At 44.1% G+C, this 26,312-nt stretch overlaps 2 protein-coding genes across 6 annotated transcripts in view; one reads left to right on the top strand and one right to left on the bottom strand.

Annotated features, from left to right (window-relative positions):
- Window positions 1-26,312, bottom strand: part of FBXO36 (F-box protein 36) — a 278,670-nt gene that overhangs the window by 94,967 nt on the left and 157,391 nt on the right. The gene's annotated exons all lie outside the window — the stretch shown is intronic.
- TRIP12 (thyroid hormone receptor interactor 12) overlaps window positions 1-26,312 on the top strand; it is a 151,988-nt gene that overhangs the window by 23,754 nt on the left and 101,922 nt on the right. For 4 of the 5 annotated variants that reach the window (XM_048865307.2, XM_048865310.2, XM_048865311.2 and 1 more), the window contains exon 2: window positions 15,066-15,212. In XM_048865307.2, coding sequence (XP_048721264.1) covers window positions 15,115-15,212 — 98 coding nt within the window. In that variant the 5' untranslated portion in view covers window positions 15,066-15,114. Of the gene's footprint in view, window positions 1-14,728; window positions 14,748-15,065; window positions 15,213-26,312 lie in introns of those variants that run through there. The other variant, XM_048865308.2, reaches the window with a different exon arrangement.

The following is a 26,312-nucleotide window of genomic DNA, read 5'->3' on the forward strand; positions in this document are numbered from 1 at the left end:
CTTAAAAAAAGGTAACTTTTTTTTTTTTTAAAAAAGGGGGAATAAATACATCTGAAACCTCAGGCTATTGCTAGATTTAAAAAGAGCAAATACAAAAATGAAGAATAAAGAATAGCTTTCTTGAGGTGCAGTTTGAAGATTACAAACAAAACAAAAGCACCTGGGGTTAGCACAGAGGAGACCACAAGCCATAAAGAAATAAGAGAAACCTAATCGCATCTTCCTAGACATTTCCTGATCTACTTACATATCTGGGGTTTCAAAAGTTGCTTTTAGTCTAATGGACTCTCAATGCTTTTTTTGTGGAAAATATGGGGTTAGACAGGGATCTACTGCAGGGACTCTAATCGATGTGCATGGAAGAAAGGTCTAGACCCTTTTGAAGAGTGTGGCAGAGCGCTGATCTTTAATGTTCTTGATTGATTAGCTCAATACCTTGTCAGATAGCTTAGCTTATCTGAACACGATTATTTTAAACAAGTTGATCTCAATGTCCGAGGTCAGAGCCATAGGGTCATCTGACTCAAGTGTACTTTTTTTGTTGAGCCTCTAATCTTTTTCTGAATAGAATATGGAAGAGGCAAACCGCAATGTGAGAAGGGTGCCAAAATACTAAGCCATGATTTGCTTCCTCTGAGAGGAGTAACCCATTAGTTACAAACCAATCAATAAAGATACTGAATGAAAACTTCAAACCAGAAGGTAGGGCTTCAGAAACTGTCACTTATTAGCCAGAAAAGTAAACCTAATCTTACTTCTGTTGGCTAGGCAGGGCAGCAATAGAAATGAAGGGAAAAGGGGTGCAGCAGTGGAACTATTAAACAGTTTCTTGATATGAAACCAACATACTTTAGCCTCTCATTTTCTTGGTTGATGCGGGGACGGGGGGAGGGAAGGAGAGAGACACAGGTTGCTGCTGTTGTAGCTCTCTTGACTACTAAAGGGAGGTAAAAGGCTAGTGTCCTCACCACCCTTTCTTTTTTGCTCTTCCTTTGAGTATGCATACGTTTTTGGCTTCCAACTCCATTATTGCTGGCTATGAGAAGGAATACCAAAGCCCTGGACAGAAGGTGCTGCTGCTTGCAGAGTACTTGATTTGCATCTCTTGAGAGCAGAGATGACTTCTTACTTCAAGCACGTTTTAGCTTACATGGAGATGAAAAAATGGCCTAGAACATCTACACTAGGATTTCCACTGCTGCTAACTCAGTTCAGTTGAACTGGTGGAAGCATTATTGGAACTCTGAAATTACCTAGTATATTTTTTGTTTTAGAGCATAAATGTATACTTATGTCTCTGCTCCTGCATCTAGCAGCTTCCTAGCAGGGAACAGCAAGGTTCAAATACAAAAAATTCTATCTTACTCAGCTGCAAGTGGTCCTGATCTGCAGAAGAATTTTCCTAGGTCACATGTCTGCATGGGACAGTACTACTTTCCTTAAGCCAAGCTGGTTCTCTGCAGTTTAAGGCAGGAAAAGTAAACTAAACGTTACTGGCTTAGCTTCTAGACTCAAAGTTTAGAGTGTATTATTCCTCTTTTGTAAAAACACTTTCATACTACTGAGATGGCTTGAATGCTTGTGAGCATTGTTGTCTGAAGCTTGACTGTTGCATTTTAATTTGCAGATGCAAAATATCTGAATGGGTGGAAAAGAACAAGTTCCAATTCTACTGAATATTAGTTGATTAAATATTTAGGTTATTGTGCTTTTAGTAGCTTTGAAATTTTATTCTGGACTTGGCATGTTTACTGATTGCGGGACAGTTTGTGTTGAAATAACTAGTAGAAATATTTCTGAAGTATAAACTACTCTTATACAGATAACTAGTTGTGGTGTAGGAATATGTATAGGGGAATTCCTATTAGCGCACTATCTAAAAGAGTTGAAAGACTTTGGAGGTTCTAGCAGATGTTTCTTCAATGTCAATATATTCAATTTGCTGTTGAAAACAGTATGAAAAGTTAGTGCTAGCAAACAGGAAACTCCTCCCAGTCAATCCAGGTCAGAAGGTGTCCTGGTAAAACTCCACCCTTTCATAAGCTAGTTGTATTAGTTTAAGGATGCTTTAACTTTTTCAAGGATTTGTTTCTTACAAATGCCACCTTCTTTCTTGTGTTGAAATCTCCATAAATCAGGGATAGATGGGGCAATGAGTCTAGTCTTGTAAATAAATGTGTAATTTTAAACTAAGTGAGAACATAATTTCAGATACTGAAGTACCACAAGTTTGTCTTATACTTAATCTTCATTTGTATATGAGTGCATGATTTCTGCTCTTCCTTTTTTTTTTTTTTTTTAAGGTAGGGTGAAGACCTTTCTGCTGCAGCGTGGTCCAAACAGCAGCATAAAACTGTGTGTATTCTCTGTGCTTTAGATCGGACTGGTGGGTGGGGTGGGGTGGGAGGAGGAGGTTGTCCTCTCTCCTCTTCTTTCTGCTTCCAACTAGGGCTGTCAAGTGATTAAAAAAATTAATTGTGCTGTTAAACTGTAGAATACCATTTATTTAAATATTTTTGGATGTTTTCTACATTTTCAAATATATTGATTTAAATTACAACACCGAATACAAGGTGTACAGTGCTCACTTTATATTTTTATTACAAATATTTGCAGTGTAAATATTATAAGTAAGTTTTTCAGTTCACCTCATACAAGTACTGTAGTGCAATCTCTTTATCATGAAAGTTGAACTTACAGATGTAGAATATGTACAAAAAAACCTGCATTCAAAAATAAACTTAAAACTGTAGACCCTGAGAGTCCAATCGGTCCTACTTCTTCAGCCAACTGCTAAGAGAAACAAGTTTGTTTACATTTATGGGAGATAATGCTGCTCACTTCTTAATTATGTCCCCTGAAAGTGACAGCAGGCATTTGCATGGCACTGTTGTAGCTGGCGTCACAAGATAGTTACTTGCCAAATGCACTAAAAATTCATATGCCTCTTCATGCTTCGGCCATCATTCCAGAGGACATGCTTCCATGCTGATGACGCTCGTTAAAAAAATAACGTGTTAATTAAATTTGTGACTGAACTCCTTGAGGAAAATTGTATGTCTCCTGCTCTGTTTAACCCACATTCTGCCTTATATTTCATGTTATAGCCGTCTCAGATGATGACCCAGCATGTTGTGTCGCCCCCCCCCCCCGCCCCCCGAAAACTTTCACTGCAAATTTAATAAAATGCAAAGAAGATACCAATTTCTAAAGATAGCTACAGCACTCAATCCAAGATTTAAGAATCTGGAGTGCTTTCCAAAATCTGAAAGGGATGAGGTGTGGAGCATGCTTTCAGAAGTCTTAAAAGAGCAACACTCTGAGGAAGCTACAGAACCCAAAACATCAAAAAAGAAAATCCGCCTTCTGCTGGTGGAATCTGACTCAAATGATGAAAATGAACATGTATTGGTCTGCCCTCCTTTGGATAATTATCGAACAGAACCTGTCGTCAGCATGGACGCATGTCCTCTACAGTGGTGGTTGAAGCATCAAGGGACACATGAATCTTTAGTGCATCTGGCATGTAATTATCTTGTGACTCCAGCTACAATGGTGCCATGCAAATGCCTGTTCACTTTCAGGTGACATTATAATTAAGTGAGCAGCATTATCTCCTGCAAATATAAACAAACTTGTTTGTCTGAGTGATTGGCTGAACAAGAAATCAGGAGGAAGTGGACTTGTAGGCTCTGAAGTTTTTACATTGTTTTGGTTTTGAGTGCAGTGATGTAACAAACTACATTTGTAAGTTGCACTTTCAGGATAAAGAGATTGCACTACAGTACTTGTATGAGGTGAATTGAAACACTTTGCACTGTAAAAAGTTTACAGTGCAAATATTTGTAATATAAAGTGAGCACCGTACACCTTGTATTCTGTGTTGTAATTGAAATCGATACATTTGCAAATGTAGGGGAAAAATGCAAAAATATAACATTTCAATTGGTCTGTTGGTTTAACAGTGCCATTAATCTTTTTAAAACTCATTCAGTCTTTTAAAATTTGAGTTAATCGCATGAGTTAACTCATGATTAATTGACAGCCCTACTTCCAACTCTTCCCACTTTTTTTCTCCCCTCTTTTGAACAGCACTGAATCACTCTTCTTTCCACTCCTTCTCCATGCTGCTGTTTACCATCCACCCAACTTCCTATGAGCCTTCCTCTCTGATTTCAGCTGCTGGTCTCTTCTCTCCTCAGTCTCCCATATTTGTCCTCTGTGATGTCAACTTCCATGTTCGATGACTCATCCAACCATGTGGCTCATGTTTCCTCTCCCTCATCTTGTCATTTTTTGATTTTGCTCCTACCTGCTTCAACTCTCCCACTCATCCGATCAGCCATTCCTTTGACTTTATTTTCACCAAGCACTGCTCTTTCATTTTCCCACTTTCTCCCACCTAAGACCATCTACCTGGTCTTTACCATTGCCTATCAGTGTCGTGGCCCCCCCCCCCCCCCCAGCACTCTTATTTGGCCTTTCTGTGACTTCCTATCCATCAGTATTGATGACTTGTCTGCTCTTAACCCTTTCCTCTCTATCTTCTCTTCCATTTCTTCCACTGATAAGGTGGTGGTTTCTCTCCATGCTTCATCCTTTTTGCTCTTTTCTCCCATTGCAAGGTCTAATTTGTCAACTTCCAGCTCAGCCTTACTCCAACTCCTGTATGTATGTAATTTCATTTTTGTCAGAGATCCTCTGCAGCACTTCTTGACGAGGCTGATTTGTTCATCACAAGTTCATTCTCTCCTCCTTAATTTTTGCCAACATAATTGAATTCCCTGTCTGCAATCCTAGTTATATTCTCACACCTTTGACTAATTCCTCAAACGACAGGATTTTTCAGATTTCTTCCAAGAGAAAATGACACGTTTCCTCCTTCCTCAGCTCTTACTTTCTCTGTCAAGTTCAGAAGTCTCCTCTGCTCTCTTCTTTTAACCACTTCAGTTCCAGTGACCCTGGCCCATCTCCTGGTAGTCCTCACACTCACTCTTGTCCTTTCCCATACATTTCTCTTTAGCCTCTCACTTTCCTCTGGGTCTTCCTTCACAGTACAAATATGGTCCAGTTGCTTCAGTCTTAAAAATACCATTGCTCTGCTTGCCTCTCCAACTATGTCCCTTCTCATTTTCATCTCTATAATCATTAACTACACTGTTTGTTTGCATTGTTGTCTGCAGTTCCTCTTCTACCCCTTGCATGTCTCTGTCTCTCAAATGATCTCTTACTAGTCATAGATCGGTCTGCTGCCTTCAGCCATTGACCATGCTTGTCTTAAAACTGTCCTTCCTTGGCTTCCAGTACTCTGGCCTCTCTAACTACTCCTTCAGCATGTTGATAGGAAAATCCCCTATCTTCCCCAGCTCTGTGTGTGGGTTCCACAGGGCGCTCGCTCGCTCTCTCCACACGTGGATAATCTCATCTGCAGACAAATTCAGTACAGTCTCTATGCTGAGAACTTGCAGATATACCTTTCTGCTCCATACCTGTTTCCTTCTGTCCAAACTAAAAACAGATTTTCTCTCTGACATATCCATGTGAATGTTGAAGCAATCACTTATCCTCAAACAGGCTAACACAGAGCTCTTAATCCTTCCTCACTCTGCCAAACCCTTTTCATTACCTCCTTTCTCAATCACTGTGGACATTGCCATACTACCTGTTGTTCAGGCCAGTAACATGGGTATCCTCTCTGTCTAGGACCTCTTTAGGGTGTCCCCTTTAGACATAAGCTGTGTAACAGGATCTAGTCAAGTCTTGCAGATGCTTTCCACATAACACTTCTAAGATATGTGGCTTTCCCTGTGTACCCACACAGCTAAAACTCATCCAGGTTCTCATCTTGCATCTTGATTACTGCAACATCGCTTTTTCTCTGGCCTTGACAGAAGTATTTTTTCCTCTCATCCATTCAGAATGCTGCTTCATAGACCATTCTCCTAGCCTGTCATTTTGATCATGTCTTTTGATCATGCATTTTGATCTTTGCATCCCTATTTGCGACTGTTTGTGCTTCCTACTTTTTGAAACTTTAGGGTTTCTACTTTGCTTGGTTGGGAGGAGAAGAGAAGTGGCTTTGAAGTTGTTCCTTTTGCGGGTTTGGGGTTGGGAAAAGCCAATGTTGTCCTTAAGAAGGATGAGGAATTATTTTCGCTTTTTAGTAGTGGATAATGGGTGAAGGGTATTGCTTGTCAATATCCAAGTTGTGTGGAGGTAGGAAAATGTGTTCATCCACAAAAACTTCTTCTCATTCTGGAAGCAAATTACTTTTAAGAAGTATCAGACCTTTCCAAGTGAAGGCGAAAAGTTACTACTTGATTTTTACACTTTTTTCTCAAGAGATTAACTGTATTGACAGATTCCTTCTAACAGTTAACATTTAGGGTGTATTGGTATCCATGTAATAAGCAAATATAATGGGTAAATAAGGTTTTTAGAATATGTAATCTTACATGCATTTTTCCTCTAAGGTTTTATGAAGTGCAAGTGCTGTGAAATTTTTTCCTTAACTACTGCTCACTTCCATATTTCTAAATGTTTAATTGTAACATTTCTTGGTATCATGTACAGAGGCAACCTCAACTGGTTGTTTGAATTTTTTTTATAAAGCCAGACAGCTATGAGGATGTTTCCCCTATAATCTCTTCTGCTTGCTTTAATGACTAAAATAGTGGACCTTTTTTTTTGTTGTTGTCATACTGCTTTGTCCTGTTGCCGTGGAGCCAGCACAGCTAAGAGAATGAGGCCAGGTCTATACTACAGACCTATATCAGTATAGCTACATGGCTCAAGGGTGTGAGAAATCGACACCTCCAGTGACTTATGTCGGTATAACTAACTCCCATTGACCTAGCACTGTCTACATGGGGGAGCTTTTCCCGTCGACATGGTTATCGCCTCATGGTGAGTTGGATTAACTACGCTGAGGGGAAAAGCTCTCCTGTGTAGTAGTGTATTCACTAAAGCCTTACAGCCGTACAGCTGCACTAGTGCAGCTGTACGTGAAGACAAGCCCTCAGTTGAGAGTATATTCTTTTTTCTAAAATGGACCATAATAAATATTTGTTAATGTGCAGTCAGTTACATATATGCAGACCTGTTTCACACAATAAAATTGCACAAGTATCAGGCATAATTTAATCTGCTGACGTTATTTGTGGCTGTTTGAAAGGGACTCGGGCTTAATTTGTCACAGGATGTTTATGGGGCATGCCAGTTCTCTTTGCTGCTCCCCCCCTCCCCCCCCCCATGCTGACTACTTTACTTGGATTGCATAGATATTGTTGAAATAATGCATGTGGAACCCTACAATACCATTTTCAGGGTTATTCAGTTTAACAAATTTTCTGAAATTAATTTTTTTTTGTTTTGTTCTCGTTAGTAGGGATTCAGTTGAGGTCTTAAAGCAGGCCTTGATATCTAAAAACATATCTAGTTGATCACATCAGTTGAACAATGTACTGCAAGCTAACCATAAAAATGCAAGTCAAATTTGACTGTTTGGCAGCAAAATTGGAAAGGAGGACTTGCCTTGAATGTCTATTTCAAAATGTGTTGCATCATATGAAACCTAAATGAACACAATTCACTTGCTGAAATTGGATGCACAATACTGTGAGCACTGTGGATTGTGTAGTGATGTCTCTGCATATTTTGCTATTGTCGTTTGGTTGGTGGTGGTTTGTTGAAGCTTGTAATTCCTTCCTTTAACCAAAATGTTGAAGAATTTAAAAAAAACAAAGTAAGCCTTAAGCTGCAGAACTAATTTGGTATAGTGACATGTTACAGGGCTTTGATTATCCTGAGTTAGCATGTGTGGCTTTTTGTTTTTTGTCTGTCTTCCCATGGCATTTCAGGCTTATTCAGTATTAAGATGCTTGTGTAATAAATCCATACAATTTCTGTTTTTAAAATGACCTTTTCATGTTGACACTAGTAAGGTATTGTCTGCTTCAGCTAGCTTCTCAGGATCAGTTTTGCCGAGTATAAACCAGATTGAGTGGCTGGGAGTTTGAATGTCTGCCGTTGCGTTGACTGATGGGACATAGGCTCTCCTGTTTCTATGACTGTAGAACTAATTAAGGATTTAAAAAAAAATCCTTATGATCTTGGAGTTAGAAATACTTCTCTAACAGTTCCAGCTACAACAGCTCATCCACTATGTTAAACACAGTAACTGGGAATGGAAAGGCATATCACTTGATATGAAATCCCCCTCTTTCTATGCTAGGCTGAACATATGTTGGTGCACCCTGGAATATCCCCCAAACGCTTCACCAGCAGAGAAACAATTTGTCATGCTTCCTATTTAGGAAACTTACTGGCTTATTTCCACCTGCTGGAGAAAGGAAACCATTTGTTGCTTAGTATAGCCTAAAGTGAAATTGTTGAAAGGGACTAATCTTTCTCCCTTCTCTAAACTTGTAAAGAAGTTACTTTGAAGGAGGTGGCCTTCTGGTAAGCAATAGTCCTACTACATACTTGACAGCAGAATGAGGTGGCCTGATTGCTAATCATGCTCTTGAGTCAACCCTTGTCAAGAGTGATAATTGGAGAGGTCTGCTGGCTCTGCTTAACGTAGATCTGTTGGTCATACATGAGCACGAAGTAGAAACTGCTTGTGTAGTCCAGCTGGGGCTACCAGTGAGGCTTTAATCTGCTTGCAATTGTTGGGTTTGTCAGGCCCCTACGGACACCAGGTCTTGTCCAGGAGCAGTACTGGTGAAATGGTGGACTCCACATAGTGGTACCATAACATCTCTGCATCCAGAACTTGGTGTTTGCTTATTCTACCCTACTAACCTTTTTGCCTTTTTTTTTTTTTTTTAGACTTTTGGCATGAGTATGTGTGATAAATATGGTCTCCATGATCTTCTCTGGCCTTTCATAAACAGAACCTAGCTGGCAGTTGAGCAACAAAGAAGTACTGTTCTCCTTCTCATGCTCCAACTGCAGGTAACCTTTGACAGAGACTAAGGGGGAAGGTCAGTGGTGAGATCGAGTTCTGCGTGACAGACATGCATAAAGCCAGAGTTCAGACAGTCACTCTTTTGAGGCTCATCTTTGCCCAGCAGCTGTCATTGGAGACACATTCTTGGCAGATATTCTTTTAGTCCACCTGAAGCACACTAAATTAGTAGTAGCAATGGTCCACTGGCTGCAAATACAGCTAATGCTTGGCATTTAGGCACAGATCAATGTGAGTTAGGCATCTAAATTCATCTGAGGATCTGGATCTTAATGCTTTTACTAAGGGATATCAGAACACTTCAGTATAAGTACTAAAATCCATTTTACAGGTGGGGAAACTGACACATTGGACAAGTCATGCAGTGGTTGAGTGATAGTTGTAGCAGAGCTCAGGTCTCCAGACTCTGTCCCATGCTGTAACTGCTGGAACTCACCTGCCTATATCTTGGCACCTTTATTGCCACCCTTCCTATCATATCTGGCCTCTTGAAATGTCATTGCCTGGGAATCACTGTTCCAACTCCTGCCAGGGGCAGGAGGGCAGTTTGGGTGCCAGACTTGTTAAATGTCTTCAAAAGGTATGTGGTGGGATGTGCTTGAAACATTATACACTGTCCTCTCAAGTTCAAGACTGTTAAGGACCTTGTATGTGAAAGCAAAATAGCTATGGACCAGTACTTTGGCATTAAGCAGCAATGGGATATTTCTTCTGTATGAAAAAGGCAAGCCAGTGAAACCTTGCCTAATATTCCGTTGCAAATAATGGGTATTGAACATACACAATCTTAGCAGTTCACTTGCTGTATGTAATGTCTATAACTTTACATGTTAAATCAGCACCCTGCTGATGTAATTTGAACAAACTTTGTTAAAATTACATGTCATAGTAGCTATAAACAAGAAAGCTAAGCTGTGCCTTGTAGGCATCTAAATAAGGGAAGAACGATTACAGTACTGTCTGTGTGGGGCTTCTTCTTGAAAAGATAAAGGAATTCAGTGGATGAGAAGGGTCTCAGATTTACTTATGAATCTAACCACTTCTGAATAAGAAAAGTACTGAAATTGCATGATGGAATTCTAGGACAGTGTGTTTCAAAGTGCAAGTCGTGACCCAGTACTGGGTCACCTTGCTCAGCACCCAGGGACCCTAGCAGTTCTGGTCAGCACTGCCGACCGGGACGTTAAGTCTTGTCAGTGGTGCTGCCCAGCTAAGGCAGGCTAGTGCCTACCTGTTCCAACACTGCGCTGCCCCCTGGAAGAGGCCAGCAGCGGGTCTGGCTTCGAGGCAGGGGGCCACGGGGCTCTGTGCGCTGCCCCCATCCTGAGCACTGACTCTGCATTCCCATTGGCTGGTTCCCACCGATGGAAGCTGGGCAGGGGCGGTGTCTGTGGGCGAGAGCTGTGCAGAGCCACTTGCGTGCACCTCTGCCTAGGAGCCGGACCTGCTGCTGGCCCTTTCTGGGGCACAGTGCGGTGTGCAGCACCAGGACAGCTGTGAAGCCTGCCTCTGCACCCTGGCTGCACTGCTGACTAGGAGCCGCCGGAGATAAGTCCACACTCCAATCCCGGGCCTTAAGCCCCACCCCCCCCATCTGGAACCCCTTCCTGCATCCCAAACCCACCCATCCCTCTGCACCCAGAGCCCTGATTCCCCTCCCACACCCTAAACCCCTCATCCCCCCAGTTATGTTGGATCACAGGCAATTTTCTCAAACTGGGTCCCCAGAATAAAAGTTTAAAAACCACAACTCTAGGAGAATCGGAATAGAATCCTGGGCTCCCAGGTGCAAGGATGTGGAGGACCCCTTCTTCTATAATAAATCTTGGCACTCCTTAATTAGGTCTCCTCTTCAGCAGACACAACTACTGAATCCTCCAACTGGAGACCTGAGGAGGAAATGTTGATCATGGAGACTAAAAACTGATGTGAAAGTTTCCTGCACTTGCTCATCAACTAAAGGTCTCTGATTATACGGGGAACACAATAGTTTTGGGTCAGAGCAAAATAACATGAACAAAAGGAAATCTTGAGTAGAACACTTGAGCAGTAACACTGAGGTCTTAGATTGTATCTGTCTAAACTCAGAGTATGAGCCTATCCTGAGATCCTGAAACAGCTATTAAATAAGTATAGGAGATGGTAGCAGTTCAGTGGAAGAAATGTCCCTAGATATGTATGCTTGTTTTGTTTATATTTGAGCTTAACTACTTAGAAAAATCCCATATGCTATGCTGGATAATTAGGGGGGTGGGTCACAAAGCTGCACAAAATTCTGAGGCAAACTAGAAGCAGTGAGACAGGATTACAGTTAGTAATCTTAAAAACCAATTATTTATCTGAACTCCAAAAATGCACCACACCATGAAAATATCAGCACACATTTGAACTTCAGTGGTAGTAAATATCACTTGCAGGTGGGAGTCTCTTTGGACTGATTTGGTTTAGGGATCCATGTACGGTGAGCAACATGAGGGACAGAATGAGGATAAACATTGTTTTAGAATTGGGAGTAGACAGAGGCTTGCAAGAAAAAATAGCTATCCTCCCAGGCTTTCTAGGTAGAGTGGAGCTCCACTTCTCTGGGTCTGAATTGCCTTCTCCTGTTCCATATCTTCTAAGCTATTTGGAATGGAATTCTTCCTCTGTGACATCCAGCCTTTTCAATTTGAGAGCCAAAACATTGACTCTGATTTTTGAAATTCTTCCTACATAAAACATTTTCATTGGTGTTTGCAGTGGGGTCGTAGCCGTCTTTGTCCCAGTATATGCGAGAGAGAAGGTGGGTGAGGTAGAATTTTATTTTTCTTTTTTGGATTAGTTTCTGTTGGTGAAAGAGACAAGGCAAGAGGACTGTTTAAGGAATTGTTACCTCCTGCAACAGATGCCAGAGTCCTGTTCCAACCACAGCATTGTTCCACTGCCTAGCAGAAATCTGGGTGCTTGCAAGTCAGTTTGTGGTGAAGGAGTAATTAGTGACCTGAATCAGAATATATGCTGAGAGTATCATGCCCTATTTTTACTTACACCCATGCATACATGTGCATGTGTGTCTGGCCATCTCATTCCAGGACGTGTACAACTTTCAGTGCAATTGCTTCTTGCAGGAACTTTAGGCCAATGCCACTGCCTGATTCCAGAAAGCAACTCTGCTTCAGAATTTGATACTAGCCCAGGGGTAGGAAGCAAACACTTCTGCTGATGCTGTTCCTTCTCCTAAAAGATTGCTCTACTAAAAAAACTTGGGCATAATTTAAATTACCAACAACATATTTTAAGAATCAATACCAGTATTAAACCTCAAGAGATCCAAAAAAAAACAAAACAAAAAAAACCAATTATGATTTTTGAAGGGAGCCGAAGACGACTAGTGCGGGAAAGGGAGGGTGGCATTTTAATTTTTTGCAACTCCACCTGCACATCTCCTGTGTGAGACAAATATTGTTGTCCACTCTCCCAAACTTTTTGGGTTATGGTCATTCTTGCCCCTGCATCTGCCTGTCTGCTCCCCAGCAGTTCTGCTCCAACTGTCATCGGCACACTCTCCCAACCTCACCTCTACTCTCTTCGGTTCCTGACTCCACTCCTAGGCTGGGTATTGCATGGGGGAGGGATGGGGGGCAGAAGAACTGTCCTGTTCATGTTGCTCCCTTCTTACCCCTCCTCCTCCTCCTATGAGAATGGCTTTGGGTTGCTGTGAGGAGGAAGAGTGCAAGAGGTCTGCCTACAGCAGCTTTGATTGCCCCACCTCCTGGGTGGATTAACCAGACAGGTGGTCATGGAGAAGGCTAAATTCTCTGGGTTGGAGCGTCTCATGTCACTGAAAAACTGGCTCCAGTCTAGCTCCTACCAGAATCCTCTCTTGATTGGGACGGGACCACCAGAGTTGGCAACACTGCAATACTTGCTCACTCGCTGAGCAAAAACATAACAGAACCACCTGCTAGTGCCTTCCATAACAGTACATTCCATTTCTCTGGGATTCCTGCAATCTAGATCTCAAGCAGCCTTGCCTCTATGCATTTTAATTTCACTTGATATCCCCCCCACCCCCCACCCCCCCCGGTAGGGAGAATTTTTACTCTCTATGTAAGTAGATAATGTTAATGAAATGGCTGTGGACAAAATGTACTTTTAGTGCACAGGCTGCCAGAAGAAATTCTGTCACCATTTAGTCATGTAGCTGGAAATCTTATACAATCTCTCCCATGAAGAACAGCTCAGGTCTGTGGGGTGGTTGTTTTTTTGTTTTTTTTCCCTTCTTGCAGAGGAGGGGGAATGCATCAGAGCTATGCTTCTGAAGGGAAACTTGTACATTTAGTTGAATACTGTACAGTTGACCAACTGTGACTTGGCAAATGCTTCAAATGAAAGATTAGTTGACTTCAGTCTGTGTAGAGCTGGTGCTTCTGGGAAAACCAGTGTGGTGGTTCTCTTGCAGATTATCTCTAATATTGTGAGGTGGGGAATAATGTAGGCATCCTGTGCCTAATGCTAATCCCAGTCTGAGTTCTACAGAGACTCCGCAATATGCTGCAGCTGCACTAACAGACAAGAGCGTCTAGTATTAGTCTTCCACTAGTCTAGCATCGTGATCACATTACAATGCAACATTGAAATCTAGATCTTGCAAAATCCATGTGAGCAGTTGTGATATCCTAGGGAAGAGATGGCAAAAGCCTGTGAAGGCGTTGGGAACATTAGTGTTATCTAACAGGCATGAGAAATCTAACTGGTCAACTTGTCGGATCCACGAGGACTAGTGTTGGAATGACATGCCTAACACTACTTTTAATAATCTCTAGTACTGGTTTTGGATATCTGCTATTCAAAATACCTCTCACTAATATATGAGAAAACACAAGCTTTTAAAATGACTTCAGTGGCTGCGCTAAGTGCTGAGCTATGCTTCAGCTCTCAAAATGTGAGCTAAAAATTCCCCTTAAATTATCACTACTTTAATATCTGTTTTAACAGATACTGCAGTCCAAGTGGTGGTTCAAAGTTGTAACGCTTTGGACCTTATCCAGTTCCCCTGTCCTCTTTTTACTTTCATTTCAGTAATGCTGTATTCTTTGTTGCAGCTATTTTTTACCTGCAAATCCCCTTTTTGATTTTTTAAAATTATGGATTGAGTCATAAATAAAAATAGGTTTACTGACCACAGTTCAATTGCTATCGGCTTGCCTACATAAACACAAAATAGCATAATTTGCTACAATGAGGTGGTACTCTTTCTCTGCTTAGGAACTGAGCATGCATACATCTCGAAATACCTTTCTATCCAAGGATATTGGCAGGACAGTATGGGGTCTTGTCATTGGCAAAGCAATATTTAGAAAGTCACAAGGTATCTGAGAAAGTTGTAGGCCTCCCAAGATTAAGAAATATAAAGGCATCATGTACCTATTTTACTTCAATAAGTGTTACTTGAGTTGATTATCTTAAGGTAACTTTTTTTTTCTCTAGCAATTGTTGGGAGCACTGAATTTACGACTTTAAAAACAGATTACATTTCATCTGATTTTTGAACAAGAATTTCTGGCTGATGACTGCATCTCGTATGCTGAATGGTTATATGTTTATGTAATTCACACGTATGCAGAAGTTTAACATTTTCAACTACTGTACTTTTAAAGCATCTCTATTTCCTCTTTAATCTTGTGCATCCCTTCTCTCAGGAATTGGCAGCAATACAACTGTGCCACCTCCCTCCATAAGGAAGTGTACAGTTTCTTGGACACTTGTTTAGTTGTCAACTTAATAGTGTATGTAGGTATGTACAACTAAAAAGAATGGATTTCTCCCTAAATATATTTACAATTGCTGTGGGTTTTAAACAGTCCGTATCCTATGTCTTTCCACAAAAGCATTTAGTTTGTGATGCTCTTTTCTAGAAAAATCTCTAATATAGAATGTCATGTTGGCTAAATAACCTCATTATTGCTCAGTGTATATTGGTTATCTTTTAGAGTATCCCTTGACTTGGAACAGACTTAAGCCTTCCATGAAGATACTTCTCTTACTTAATACAGTATCTTCAGGAATCCTTTTCTGTGTCTGATCTAAGTGTATTGACTTTTTTTTCTTACAGTGAATGGTAGTGTCTAGAAAGGGTATGTCCCTTCAGGAGAGAGGTGCCAATGTCCAACCGGCCTAATAACAATCCAGGGGGGTCACTGCGACGTTCACAGAGGAACACTGCCGGGGCCCAACCACAAGACGACACAGTAGGAGGAAGGTAAGATCACGATTACCTACAAGTATATTTGAAAATCTCTGAACAAAAGGCATATATTAGTATGTAAATACAGTATGACTTGATGCTATTAAATTCAGTCTTTCAAATTCTGTAATCCTAATAAGTGGAATTGCTGCGACTTCATTAATGTGTTTTCATCAAATTACAGCTGCAGTGCTGTTGTAGGCTGAAATGATCAGGTGAAGTGTAAAATACGTAATCTGGTTATATAATCTTCCAGCTAGCATGAAATCTAGACACAGAATGTGGAAAATTAAATAATTTCTTCTCCTGAGCCACATAGCCCAAGAGTGATTGTGAACTCCCAAAAAAAACAAAATCTGTCCAGACTACCCCGAAATGGGATTTATTTACATATCTCCATTACAGCAAGTAGACAGTGTAAACACCATTTCAGGTTAACTGACTCCTTTTAAATGGGACAAGTGACTGACATGTTTTCTCTTTTACAAAGTGAAAACAACTACTTGTATCGTGTCAAAGCATTTTGTGTGACGAGGCCTGTTTGATCTCAAATTAGATATTTTGCTGCTTGATTAGTTTCTCAAAACACCTCCTGTATTTAAGAGACAACATACAAAACTGACTAACGAGGACTGCTGCCTTGTGCTGTACACACAGGAAGAGTGTTTCTTGGTAGTCAAGGAGGCATTTGGCCACGCTTTGGTCCACTAATGCTAGTTTTAGTCTATCCATTGATATAAATAGCAGTACGGTCACAACTGTTCCTCGGTTTTCTCTTGCCACCAGTGGCAGTCAGATGAAACAAGCAGTGTCTGCCCACTACCTTTAGTAGAATTCACTTCTTGTAGTTGGGGATCTTGAAAGGAGTAAACCTCTAATTTATTGTACCTTGGGGGGGAAAAAAACCATTTTCCTCAGCACTTTATGCCACCATTTTGGCTTAGAATGGTGGATTCAAAGCTCTAAGTTTCAAAACTTGCCTGCCCTGCAACAGTCTTATTCCACATTCAGATGGCCATAGTCTGTTGTCTTGGTGAGAGCAGTGTGTGAGACTGTTGCATGGTTAGCTGTTCCTTTTTGACCAGGACAAGAAAATCCAGGTTCACTTTGTTCAAGATGCAACTTGAACCATCAGTAAGGCACTTTGGACCCCAAGGAACAAGAATCTGTCTTCAAGGTAGAACTGGTCTTAAGTTCTAGTCAGCCATTGTCTTTGCCAGCACCACACAACACCCAGTGTTGGTGCCTGCATTCGTGCCACTGTTAGGCAAGGATTTGGGGCAGTTGTAAACCACCTTCTAAGCAATCACACTGGCAGCAAAGACCAGCATTGGCTCCTCACCAATGCAGGGGAGATCCAAACACCAAGCTGTAAAGACTTCTCAAACAGAGTCCCCTCTTCCATTCCTAAGACACAATAGGGAACACTAAGCTGGCTCATTCAACAAGGAGATGTAATGCTTTCTCAGTCTGTGGCTCTGTACTGAAAAGGTACAAGACCTTTTCAGTACCTATACCTGACCATTCTGGTGACCTTGAACCACAGGTATCAACATTGGTCCTAGTACTGACATCAGCATGGATAATAGAAACCTTTAATGGTACAGGCTGATTTCAGTGTGCAAAGAGGTTGCTATGTTTCTGGCACTGATGTCCTAGTTATGGTTTCTTGGTACCTTTTTAAATTTAGAGTATCGCCTCTGCAGGGAGCTTACGCGTTGTCTCCTTCACCAGGGCACACTTTCTCCCCACTTTATCAGGGAAACTTCCTCTTTGATCACACTAATCAATGAGAGAGCCTCTCTGCAGAGCAGGGACTTGAATTTCAGAGCTCTGTCTCATCCTCTTCAGGCATGACAATGGCCTGGTCAGTCATATTGGAACCAGCTGTATCCCTATAATATTCCACCATGACCCTGTTGGATGTACTGGGGACCAACATCCAGGAGGTGCCCTGCATCCCATTGGTCAAAAACAATAGGAAGTTCTTCGAGTGCTTTCTCATGTCTGTTCCATTCTAGGTGTGTGCAAGACCACGTGCACAGTTTTTGGACATATTTGCTGTAGCGTATCAATAGGGCCTGCCGCGGTGCCCTCTGGAGCACTGCGCTCATGCGGCGGTATATCAGGTGCCACTGGCCCTACGCCTCTCAGTTCCTTCTTACTGCCCGTGACGGTTGGTTGGAGCTCCTGATCTGTCTTAGCAAGAGCATTAGCGATTCTTCACTGTTCAGATCATTCTCCTTTTGAGATTAGTTGAGTGATTAGTTAGCTGTTAAGTGTTTTAATAGTAGGTTAGTAGTTAGAGTCCCGGCTGGGACTTTGTCCCAGAGCGGGGCATGCCCCACTTCCCAGGCTTCAAGCCATGTTCAGAGTGCAGCCAGCCGATGCCCATCAGTGACCCTCACGACAGCTGTTGCGACTCCCCCAGGAACGTGCATAGAAAAAGTGCCAGATCTGCAAAAACGTTCATTCCTGGACTCGGAGTGGGACGTTTGATTTAGGGCCCTCATGGAGGCTGATCTGCACCCAGCATCGGAGCCCTTGCACTCTGACTCCATGCCCAATACTTCAGCATTGGCATGAAGTGTTCCACCAGCAGCGGACTCTGCCTGGCGCTGTTCCCCCTCACCGGTACCAAAGAAGCAGTCTAAGCCGACTGGTCCGCAGGCACCACACAAGAAGGGAACTTCAGGCAAAGGACCAGTGTTAGACCTTGTGCCCCCTGTGGAGGCTCTTAGGGGTACCGCTATGGTCAGACCTCCTAGCCAAGGGAGGGACCTGCTTCCGACTCCAGGGGTAGGGGTACTGGCCCATCACAGGACCATCTGCGTGTGAAGTGGGCCCAGTGGCCAAAGAACAGTTAGGCCAACCTGGCCGTATGGCGGATCCTGCCAAGACACTGGTACTGACTATCAAGTCAATTATGGGACTGCCTCTGAAGGCAGTGGAGCGTTGCTGTCCCTGGACTGAAGGCGTTGTTCCCCTTGGCCAAGGATCCTGGTATCGCAGCCTCAGTCTCCAGCCAGGAGGCCCAGATCTCTTGTGCCACAGTCCCCACCAACGAGAATGCATTGACATGGGACTCCGGAGTCACGACGCCAATCCCTGTATTCATGGTACTGTCAGTCCTCCCACCAGAGATCGCCAGGTACTGATTGCCATCGCCTTGCAGATCTCCCAGGCATCAGTCCCCTCCAGTATGGGACTGTTCCTGGTCATGGTACCAGTCACTGGGGTCCCAGTACCATTCTTTGGGCAGTCACCAGTCCTGGCTGCCTCCATACCAGTCACCAATGAGGGTCAGTTGAAAGACTCAGGCTTAGACAGCCCCACCCTGGTCACCAGAAGGACAGTGGTCTGGGTTGGAGGGCCGGTTCAGTCGCCGCGCCTCCCCCCTCCCCCCCCTCCCCCCAAAAGAGTGAATAGTCTCCTTGGCAGGAACCCACCAAGACACCTGCGGCACCAGCATGTGATCAACAGCAATGGCCTGCCCAGCGGTACATCCCTGGAACCCTTGGGATGTACGTGTTATGCTGGCACCATGCTCCCACCGCTCCTCCCAGGCTGCATTGGACAGGCTACCCCCAGTGCAGCTGGCACTGGAGTTGGGGCGTGCTGCAGAGTCCGAAGCAACTTCACAGGAGACCCTGGAGGCCACAGAGAAGTTCCCAATTGAGCAAGGGGACACCACCCTCTAGCAATGCAGTTGTCCTTGTCCCCAGACGAGGTGGTGATGGGGCACTCACAAACCAATAGCAGAGGGTGGCTGCCAACCTGAATTTGGAGGTTGAGGAGGTAGCTGAGGAGTCGAACCGCTTCAGTGTCATCCTCTCCTTTGCCTCAGCCCTGGTCGCATGGCCCATTCACCCAGGAGTCCTGAAAATTGCCAAGTCTGTATGGCAGACCCCATCTTCCATTCTGCCCACAACCAAGAAGATGGAAAAGAAGTACTATGCAGCACAGACATTCCATAGCCTCTCACCTCCCAGGGGCCAAAAATGCTTGGGCAGACCGCCTCAGCAGGACTTCCTTATCTCACCATAAGTGGTCCCCTCACCCAGTGGTGGTCAGTTCTACCTTCCACAAGTGGGCAACTCCCTGGATGGACCTATTTGCATCCAGGCAGAACAGGAAATGCCACTTTTTTTTTTTTCTGCTTGTTTCAGGGTATGGACGCCTTCCTGCTCCCATGATCAGGGGCTCTGATGTATTCCTCCCCTCCGGTGCCATTGCTGACCAGGGTCCTCATGAAGATCAAGCAGGACAGATCTTCCATCCTCCTAGTGCCAGCATGGCCATGCCAACACTGGTTCAGCACTCTGCTGGACCTCTTGGTGGTGACCCCATTCCAGCTGCCGCTCAGAACCACAGTAGTCTTCTGGACCCAAACCTAGCCGCACCGCATCTGACAGCTTGGCTGCTGTGTGGCTAAATGTATAGGAGGGGCAGTGCTCAACCAAGGTCCAGAGAGTCCAGTTGAGAAGTAGAAAGCCCTCCACCAAAGTGACCTACCTGGCCAAATGGAAGCCGTTCACCTGCTGGATGGCGGATAAAGCTGTTTGTCCTGAGCGAGCTTCATTGCAACTCATTTTAAACTACCTCCTGCGTCTCAAGCACCAGGGCTTGTTGCTCTCCTAGATCAAAGTCCGTCTCACAGCCATCTCAGCCTTCCACCTGCCACTCTAGGGCAGGTCAGTTTTCTCTCAAGGTATCACTGCCAAATTCCTTAAGGGCCTGGAGAGCCTTTACCCACATACCAGGGATCTTGTTCCTCCCTAGGACTTGAATCTGGTGCTGTTGTGGCTCACAGGTCTCCCCTTCAAGCCTCTGGCTTCCTATTCTCTTCTGGAAGGTCACGTTCCTGGTTGTGGTGACGTCAGCCCGCCGGTTCCGAGGTGAGATTTGGGCCCTCACCTCGGAACCTCCTTACACGGTCTTCAAGGACAAGGTCCAGTTAAGACCGCAGCCAGCCTTTCTTCCCAATGTAGTCTCTGTTTCATTTGAGCAAAGACATTTATTTACCAGTCTGGCTTCTTTCCAAAGTTTCGTAAGTCAGAGGAGGAGTGCAGGCTACAGGCCTTGGACATCAGGAGGGCTCTGGCCTTCTACATTGGCAGAACCAAACCATTCTGTAAGTCGATGCAATTATTTGTCGCTGTGGCCAACAGAACGAAAGGTCACCCTGTATCCGCTCAAATAATTTCTTGGATCACTGCTTGCATTCGCTTTGTTATGATCAAGCGAAGGTGCAGCCCCCAGTGATTTGTGACTGCCCACTCTACCAGGGTGCAGGCCTCTTTGGCAGCTTCTCTGGCCCAAGTGGCTATTCAGGACATCTGTAGGGCAGCCATCTGGTCATCGGTCCATACCTTTATGTCCCACTGTATGCTTAGCCAGCAGGCCCAGGATGATGCTGGCTTCAGTAGAACAGTACTGCAAGCCGCTAAGGTGTGAACACCAAGCCCACCTCCACAGATACTACTTGTGAGTCGCCTAGAATGGAATTGATATGAGCAAGCACTCAAAGAAAAAAACTGTTTGTAACGGTGGTTCTTTGAGATGTGTTGCTCATGTCCGTTCAGCACCATTTGCCAGACCATTATCTCAATGAACAAGAACAGCTGGCAAAGGAGGAATAGGTTGGTCTTGAGCCTTTTGAGCAATGCCTTTCATCCCCTCCCAATGACCTGTCATATTCTCCTGATGTCACTTTCTTCGACTCCTGACTATGGAGGCTTCCAGGAGTTTCGGAAAGAACTTAGACCCTTGAAATAGAGACTTTGATGATGGAAGATAAAGATTACTAACTTTTTGATACTTCGTATTCTTCCACTCCTGCCAGAATACCACTACCAATTATTGAGGATGAACCAACTAATATCTGGTAACAGTGCTTGTAACTTTGTTCTCCACTCAGTACCCCAAAAGAGGTTGGACCAATCTTACACCTGCATAATACCAGATTCATTAGTGGTTTTTCCAGTCCATGAGAAGACTACAGTCTGAAAGGACCCCAGAAACAACGACCCTAAGAAATAATATCTTTTTAGAAGCGGCTTCTTGGTCAGCATCATTCCAGCTACAAATATCAATATATCAGGCCTTGTTTACAAAGTACCCTATCCAAGTTGGTAAAGTTAGCTCCTTTCTAGCCAATGTCCTTCAGGAATCCAGAGCAGAGTTGAAAACCATCAATGGCAAAGATTGAATTCTGCTGCAAAATCTCTACAGGCAGCTATGGATGCATCAGACACTGGGTAGGTCCATGGCCACTGCAGTAATTATGCACACAGCATCATGGCTAAAAATCTGACATCCCTAGTGTGGTGGAAAGAACACTTGAGGACTCTACCCTTTAAGGTTACAGACCTATTAAGCACATGCACTGACCATCTAAAATCTAAATTTCTTAAGATTACAGGGCTGCACTTAGCTCACTGCCCAGCTCCACCTGAACCCCAAATTACACACTTTGTAGATATCAAGGGAAAACCAGAGAAGATTCCCACCTACCTTTAGCAACTGTTCTGTGGGTTTCCACCTAGAAAAAAGTTGTCATTCTCTCAGAGGTGGCAGTCGTTTTCCTCAGTTGCTGGCCAGTTTTCATCTGCTTCCAGGCAGCAGGTTTGAAGCAGGATCCATGCTCAGATAAGACCAGAGCCATTCTCATACCTAACATTGGGATGCTGGCTTTCCCCCTTTGTGCTTGGAGTGCAATGTTGACTGACAGATGGGTACTGGAAACTGTCAAGGCTAATTCCTCCAATTTCAGTTCTTGTCCCTACCTACCCCTCTTGCCTGTCACTCTTTAGGGACCCTACTCCATGAAAAACTTAAAAGAAATAGCTTCCAGGCCAAGACAAGAAGCAATAAAAGAGGCTCCATATACTGGTATCTCCTTATTCTGCAGAAAAATAGGTGTCTTTGTCCTACTCTGTACCTAAGGAGACTGAGTATTGAACAAATATATGCAGTCTCAGACTGAGGCAAGCTTTGCCATCTTGAATCATCCCTTCAGGTTCAAGACTGGCTTGTAGCTCTTCCTCAAAGGCTTATACTTCCTGTGTGCCAGATGAATTTGAATATGGAAGTATCTGGGATTTATAGTAGGACCCAATTATTAAGAACATAAGAACTGCCATACTGGGTCAGAACAAAGGTCCGTCTAGCCCTGTATCCTGTCTTCCAACAGTGGCTGATACCAGGTGCCCTAGAGGGAATGAACAGAGCAGATAATCGTCAAGTGATCATCCCCTGTTGCCTATTCCCAGTTTCTGGCAAACAAAGGCTGGGGACACCATCCCTGCCCATCCTGGCTTATAGCCCTATCCTCCATGAACTTATCTAGTCTTGGCCTTCACTACATCCTCTGGCAACGAGTTCCACAGGTTGACTGTGCATTGTGTGAAGAAATACTTCCTTTTGTTTGTTTTTTTAAACTTGCTGCCTATTAATTTTCATTTGGTGATCCCTGTGCCCTGTGTTCTGAGAAGGAGTAATTTACACTTCGTTACTTACTTAGACCTCTATCATATCCTCCGTTAGTCCTCTTTATTCCAAGTGCTACCAATACCATACAAAGCTCTACCATTTATGCTCTCCACAGCCCTGAGATAGGAAAGAAATGCCTAGCTATAGTGGCTACATATTTGAAGAGGTAGGGCATTCACATATACCCAAATCTATTTTGGATGGTCAAAGGCAAACTTCATCAGGACAGCTCTGATCTGTCCTTCACCTGTTCAGGCAGCTGGGCATCAAGGTAGATTATAAAAGTCTCCCAAGTGATTTGTTCATAGGAGTAGTTATCCACTCCAAATCTGCAAAAGTATGTGATCAGGTTTCACTCTATTCAGACAGTGGTTACCAATATCAAAAGGAATCCATCAACCACAGTAAGAACCTGCTTGAGATTTCTGCACCACATACAAGTTTACACATACATAACATTGTTAGCCAGAATTCACCAACATGGACTTCAGCCAACCATGTAATGGATGTATCTCCCCCTGAGGTATCAGATGAGTATGAGTTGTGGTCCTAGGTCTCATGGACCACCAGTCCAGTGACTACATAATCCCAAGAACATTCAGAAGGGAGTACTCTTCACTTCCTGTAGACACTGATCATAGTTTTCAGGGCTGAGTGGTGAAGCTAAAGGTGTTGGAGGCAGCTGGTGGCGGTAAGAACCCAGATGTTGGGGAAAGTGGGTTGGAGGTGACATGGGGGCACAAGCGAAAGTTTTGGGACAAGGTCTGCGTGGGAGGGGGGCGGGCACGGGCGCGGTAGTGCTCCACCTGTATGGCTATGAGCGCCTGGATAGAGTCTGCTTGGCGTGCCATTGTGCTCATCAGCCCATCTGTGCTTTGCTGCCAGAGCACTGGGCTTTTGTGCCGGTGCTCCTCATTCTGCTGGCGGATCCTCCTTTCGCTGTCCCGCCACTCCTGCACTTTTTGATTTTCATTACTTGAATGCTGCATTATTTCATGCAGCATGTCTTCCTTGCTTCTACGTGGCCTCTTTCTGATTCTTTGGAGTCTTTCGGCCGGTGATGACACGGATGGCTGATATCTGAAGGTTGCATCTGTAAAGGTAAAATGCAACACTTAGCAGAGACAGCATTGTTCACACCAGAGCAATGATTCCCTCATACTTAAGGGGAAGCACAGTCTCCACAATAGCATAATTTGCCTGTCCCAGAGCAAGTGCACATAACCCACAGGAGCCCCAAAATGGTGAGTAAGTACAATGTCCAGCATGACTGATTGTTTCATGGCTGTACTGTCCTCTGGGTTTCTGTACCTTGGGGAGAGCCAACAGTGGTGGGGGCCCCTATACTGAACACGGTCCTCACATTTTCCACAGGAGTTCATCCTGGAAGATATCTCGCTGCTGAGGGTGACCTGGGAAGCAAGGGAGGGTCTTCTAGCGCAGTGGGGCTTCCTCCCTGGCCCATATGCAGTTTGCCTGTGTGCAGCAATGGTCCCTCCGCTCCCCACGGCATAGTGGTGTGGACAAGTTAGCCTTACTGGGACAAGGACCACAGTGGCTCTCTTGAGAAACCTGCACAAATGCGTTGCCCAAGTTCTGAATGAGACCTTTGACGAGATCACTGAGGCCGATTACCGGGATGTGAGAGAGCACATCAGTGCCCTATTCCACATCTAGGCATGAATGCAGCCGTAACCCTCCTCGCCCCAAGAGCCCACACCGAATAATTTTCTTCCCAAAATAAAAGCCGCTTACTGGGAACTCCTCTGGTGTTTTGTCCTTCCCCAAGCACCGGCCGCTGCGACTGGCTACCTTCCTCCTGGCTTGAGAACAGCTCCTGACTGCATGCATCTAGGGATTCTAGGGTGTCTTCCTCTGCCTCAGCACTCTTGCTCCTGCTTTGCTGCTGCTGCTGTTCCTCCTCCTCATGCCTTGTAGAACTGGGCTCTGGAGTGTCCATCGTGGTACTCTGAGTGGAGGTGGGGTTGCCCCCAAGTATCACGTTCAGCTCTTTGTAGAAATGTCAGGTCGCAGGGGCAGCACCAGAGCGTCTGTTTGCCTCACAGGCTTTGCGGTAGGCTTTCCGCAGCGCCTTCACTTTAACCCTGCACTGCAGTGCGTCCTGGTCGTGGCCCCTTTCCATCATGTCCCTTGATATCTGCTCGAAGGTGTCGTAATTCCTATGCCTGGAGTGCAGCTGGGACTGGACAGCATTCCTCCTTCCCTCCCCCCCAACACGGAGGTCCAGCACCTAGCCATTAGCCCATACTGGGGATCGCCTGGCATGTGGAGGCATGGTCACGTGGAAAGATTTGCTGAGAGCACTCCACACCTGGCTGAGCAAACAGGAAGGGGATTTTCAAAATTCCCAGAGAATTTAAAGGGCGGGTCTGATAGTTGGTCACCTGAGGGCAGGACAGTAGAGCTCAAAGTGATGACCAGAGTGGCTAGAACAGGCATTGTGGGACACTTCTGGAGGCCGATCAGAGCACACTAACAGACCAGGGCGTCCACACTGGTTCCGCAGTGCTCCAGCAGGGGCGCATAAAATGTTATTCTACTCCCTGAGGTGGAGTACCAGGAGTGCTCTACATGCCTTGCCAGTGTGGAAGGGTAGTGAGCTCCTTTAATGTACTCTAACTCGCAAGTGTAGCCAAGCCTTTACTTACAGTGGTGCAGTTGCATCAGTACAGCTGTGCCACTGTAAGTTTGCTAGTGTAGACATGGCCTTAGTCTTGAATGACTTCTTAAAAGTAGCTAATAGAACACAAGTGGAATATAATCTAGACTGTGAAAAAGGCTTGTGAGAGTCTGATGCTTGAGGCAAAGCAAGGTGTCAAATCCTGTTGTACACTAAATTGGTTGAAACCTAAAGGAATGTGTAAGAATAAATAGCTAACTCTCAAAAGATTAGTATGGAAATAACAGCGTTCAATCTTCTCTTCTTCCAAGAGAAGATATTTAAGTAGCAAAACTGGACACTAAAATTGTTCAAGGCTAGTGATCATTGAGGAAGACTGAAAAAGTAAACTCACAATACAATGGTAGATAGCTTTTTGTGCAAAACTTACTGTAATGCATACACTAGAGTATTACTTGGAAGCACTGTATAAGCACTAATCCTTGACACACTCTTATGAGGTAGAAGGGAGATTGCCTTTCCAGCTATAGGGAGCTCAGTGTCAGAGCTAGGATTCATCTACAGAGTTTGCTGGCTTCCTGAACTCTGCCCAAACCAATAAAAACGACTTCTGTCTCAAAAATCCAATTGTCATTTATGTGCAGTTCAGCAAAGATGTCTGCTCCGTTGTTCTGGTGGTCCCTTTTCTTCTTCTCTCCCTTCCTACAATGATTTGATAACCATAGTGGGTTAATTCCTCTTAACATTTGACTTTGTCAAATCTGAACAGCTTCCTTTAGCATCTGAACTTACTAGCAAGGTTGCTATTTTATCCTGGGTGGAGAGTCCTTATGCTTAGATTACAGCTTTGCAGAGCAACTACCACTTTACACATACTTGGTAACGGTGGACTGGATGCTATCGTTTAGGTCGGGGTAGTTAATAGGTGGCCTACGGGTCAAATCTAGACTGCCAGATGCTTTTGAACAGACCCAAAAATC

The sequence above is a fragment of the Caretta caretta genome, chromosome 9, assembly GCF_965140235.1.
Source record: "Caretta caretta isolate rCarCar2 chromosome 9, rCarCar1.hap1, whole genome shotgun sequence".
NCBI classification, from domain to species: Eukaryota; Metazoa; Chordata; order Testudines; family Cheloniidae; genus Caretta; species Caretta caretta.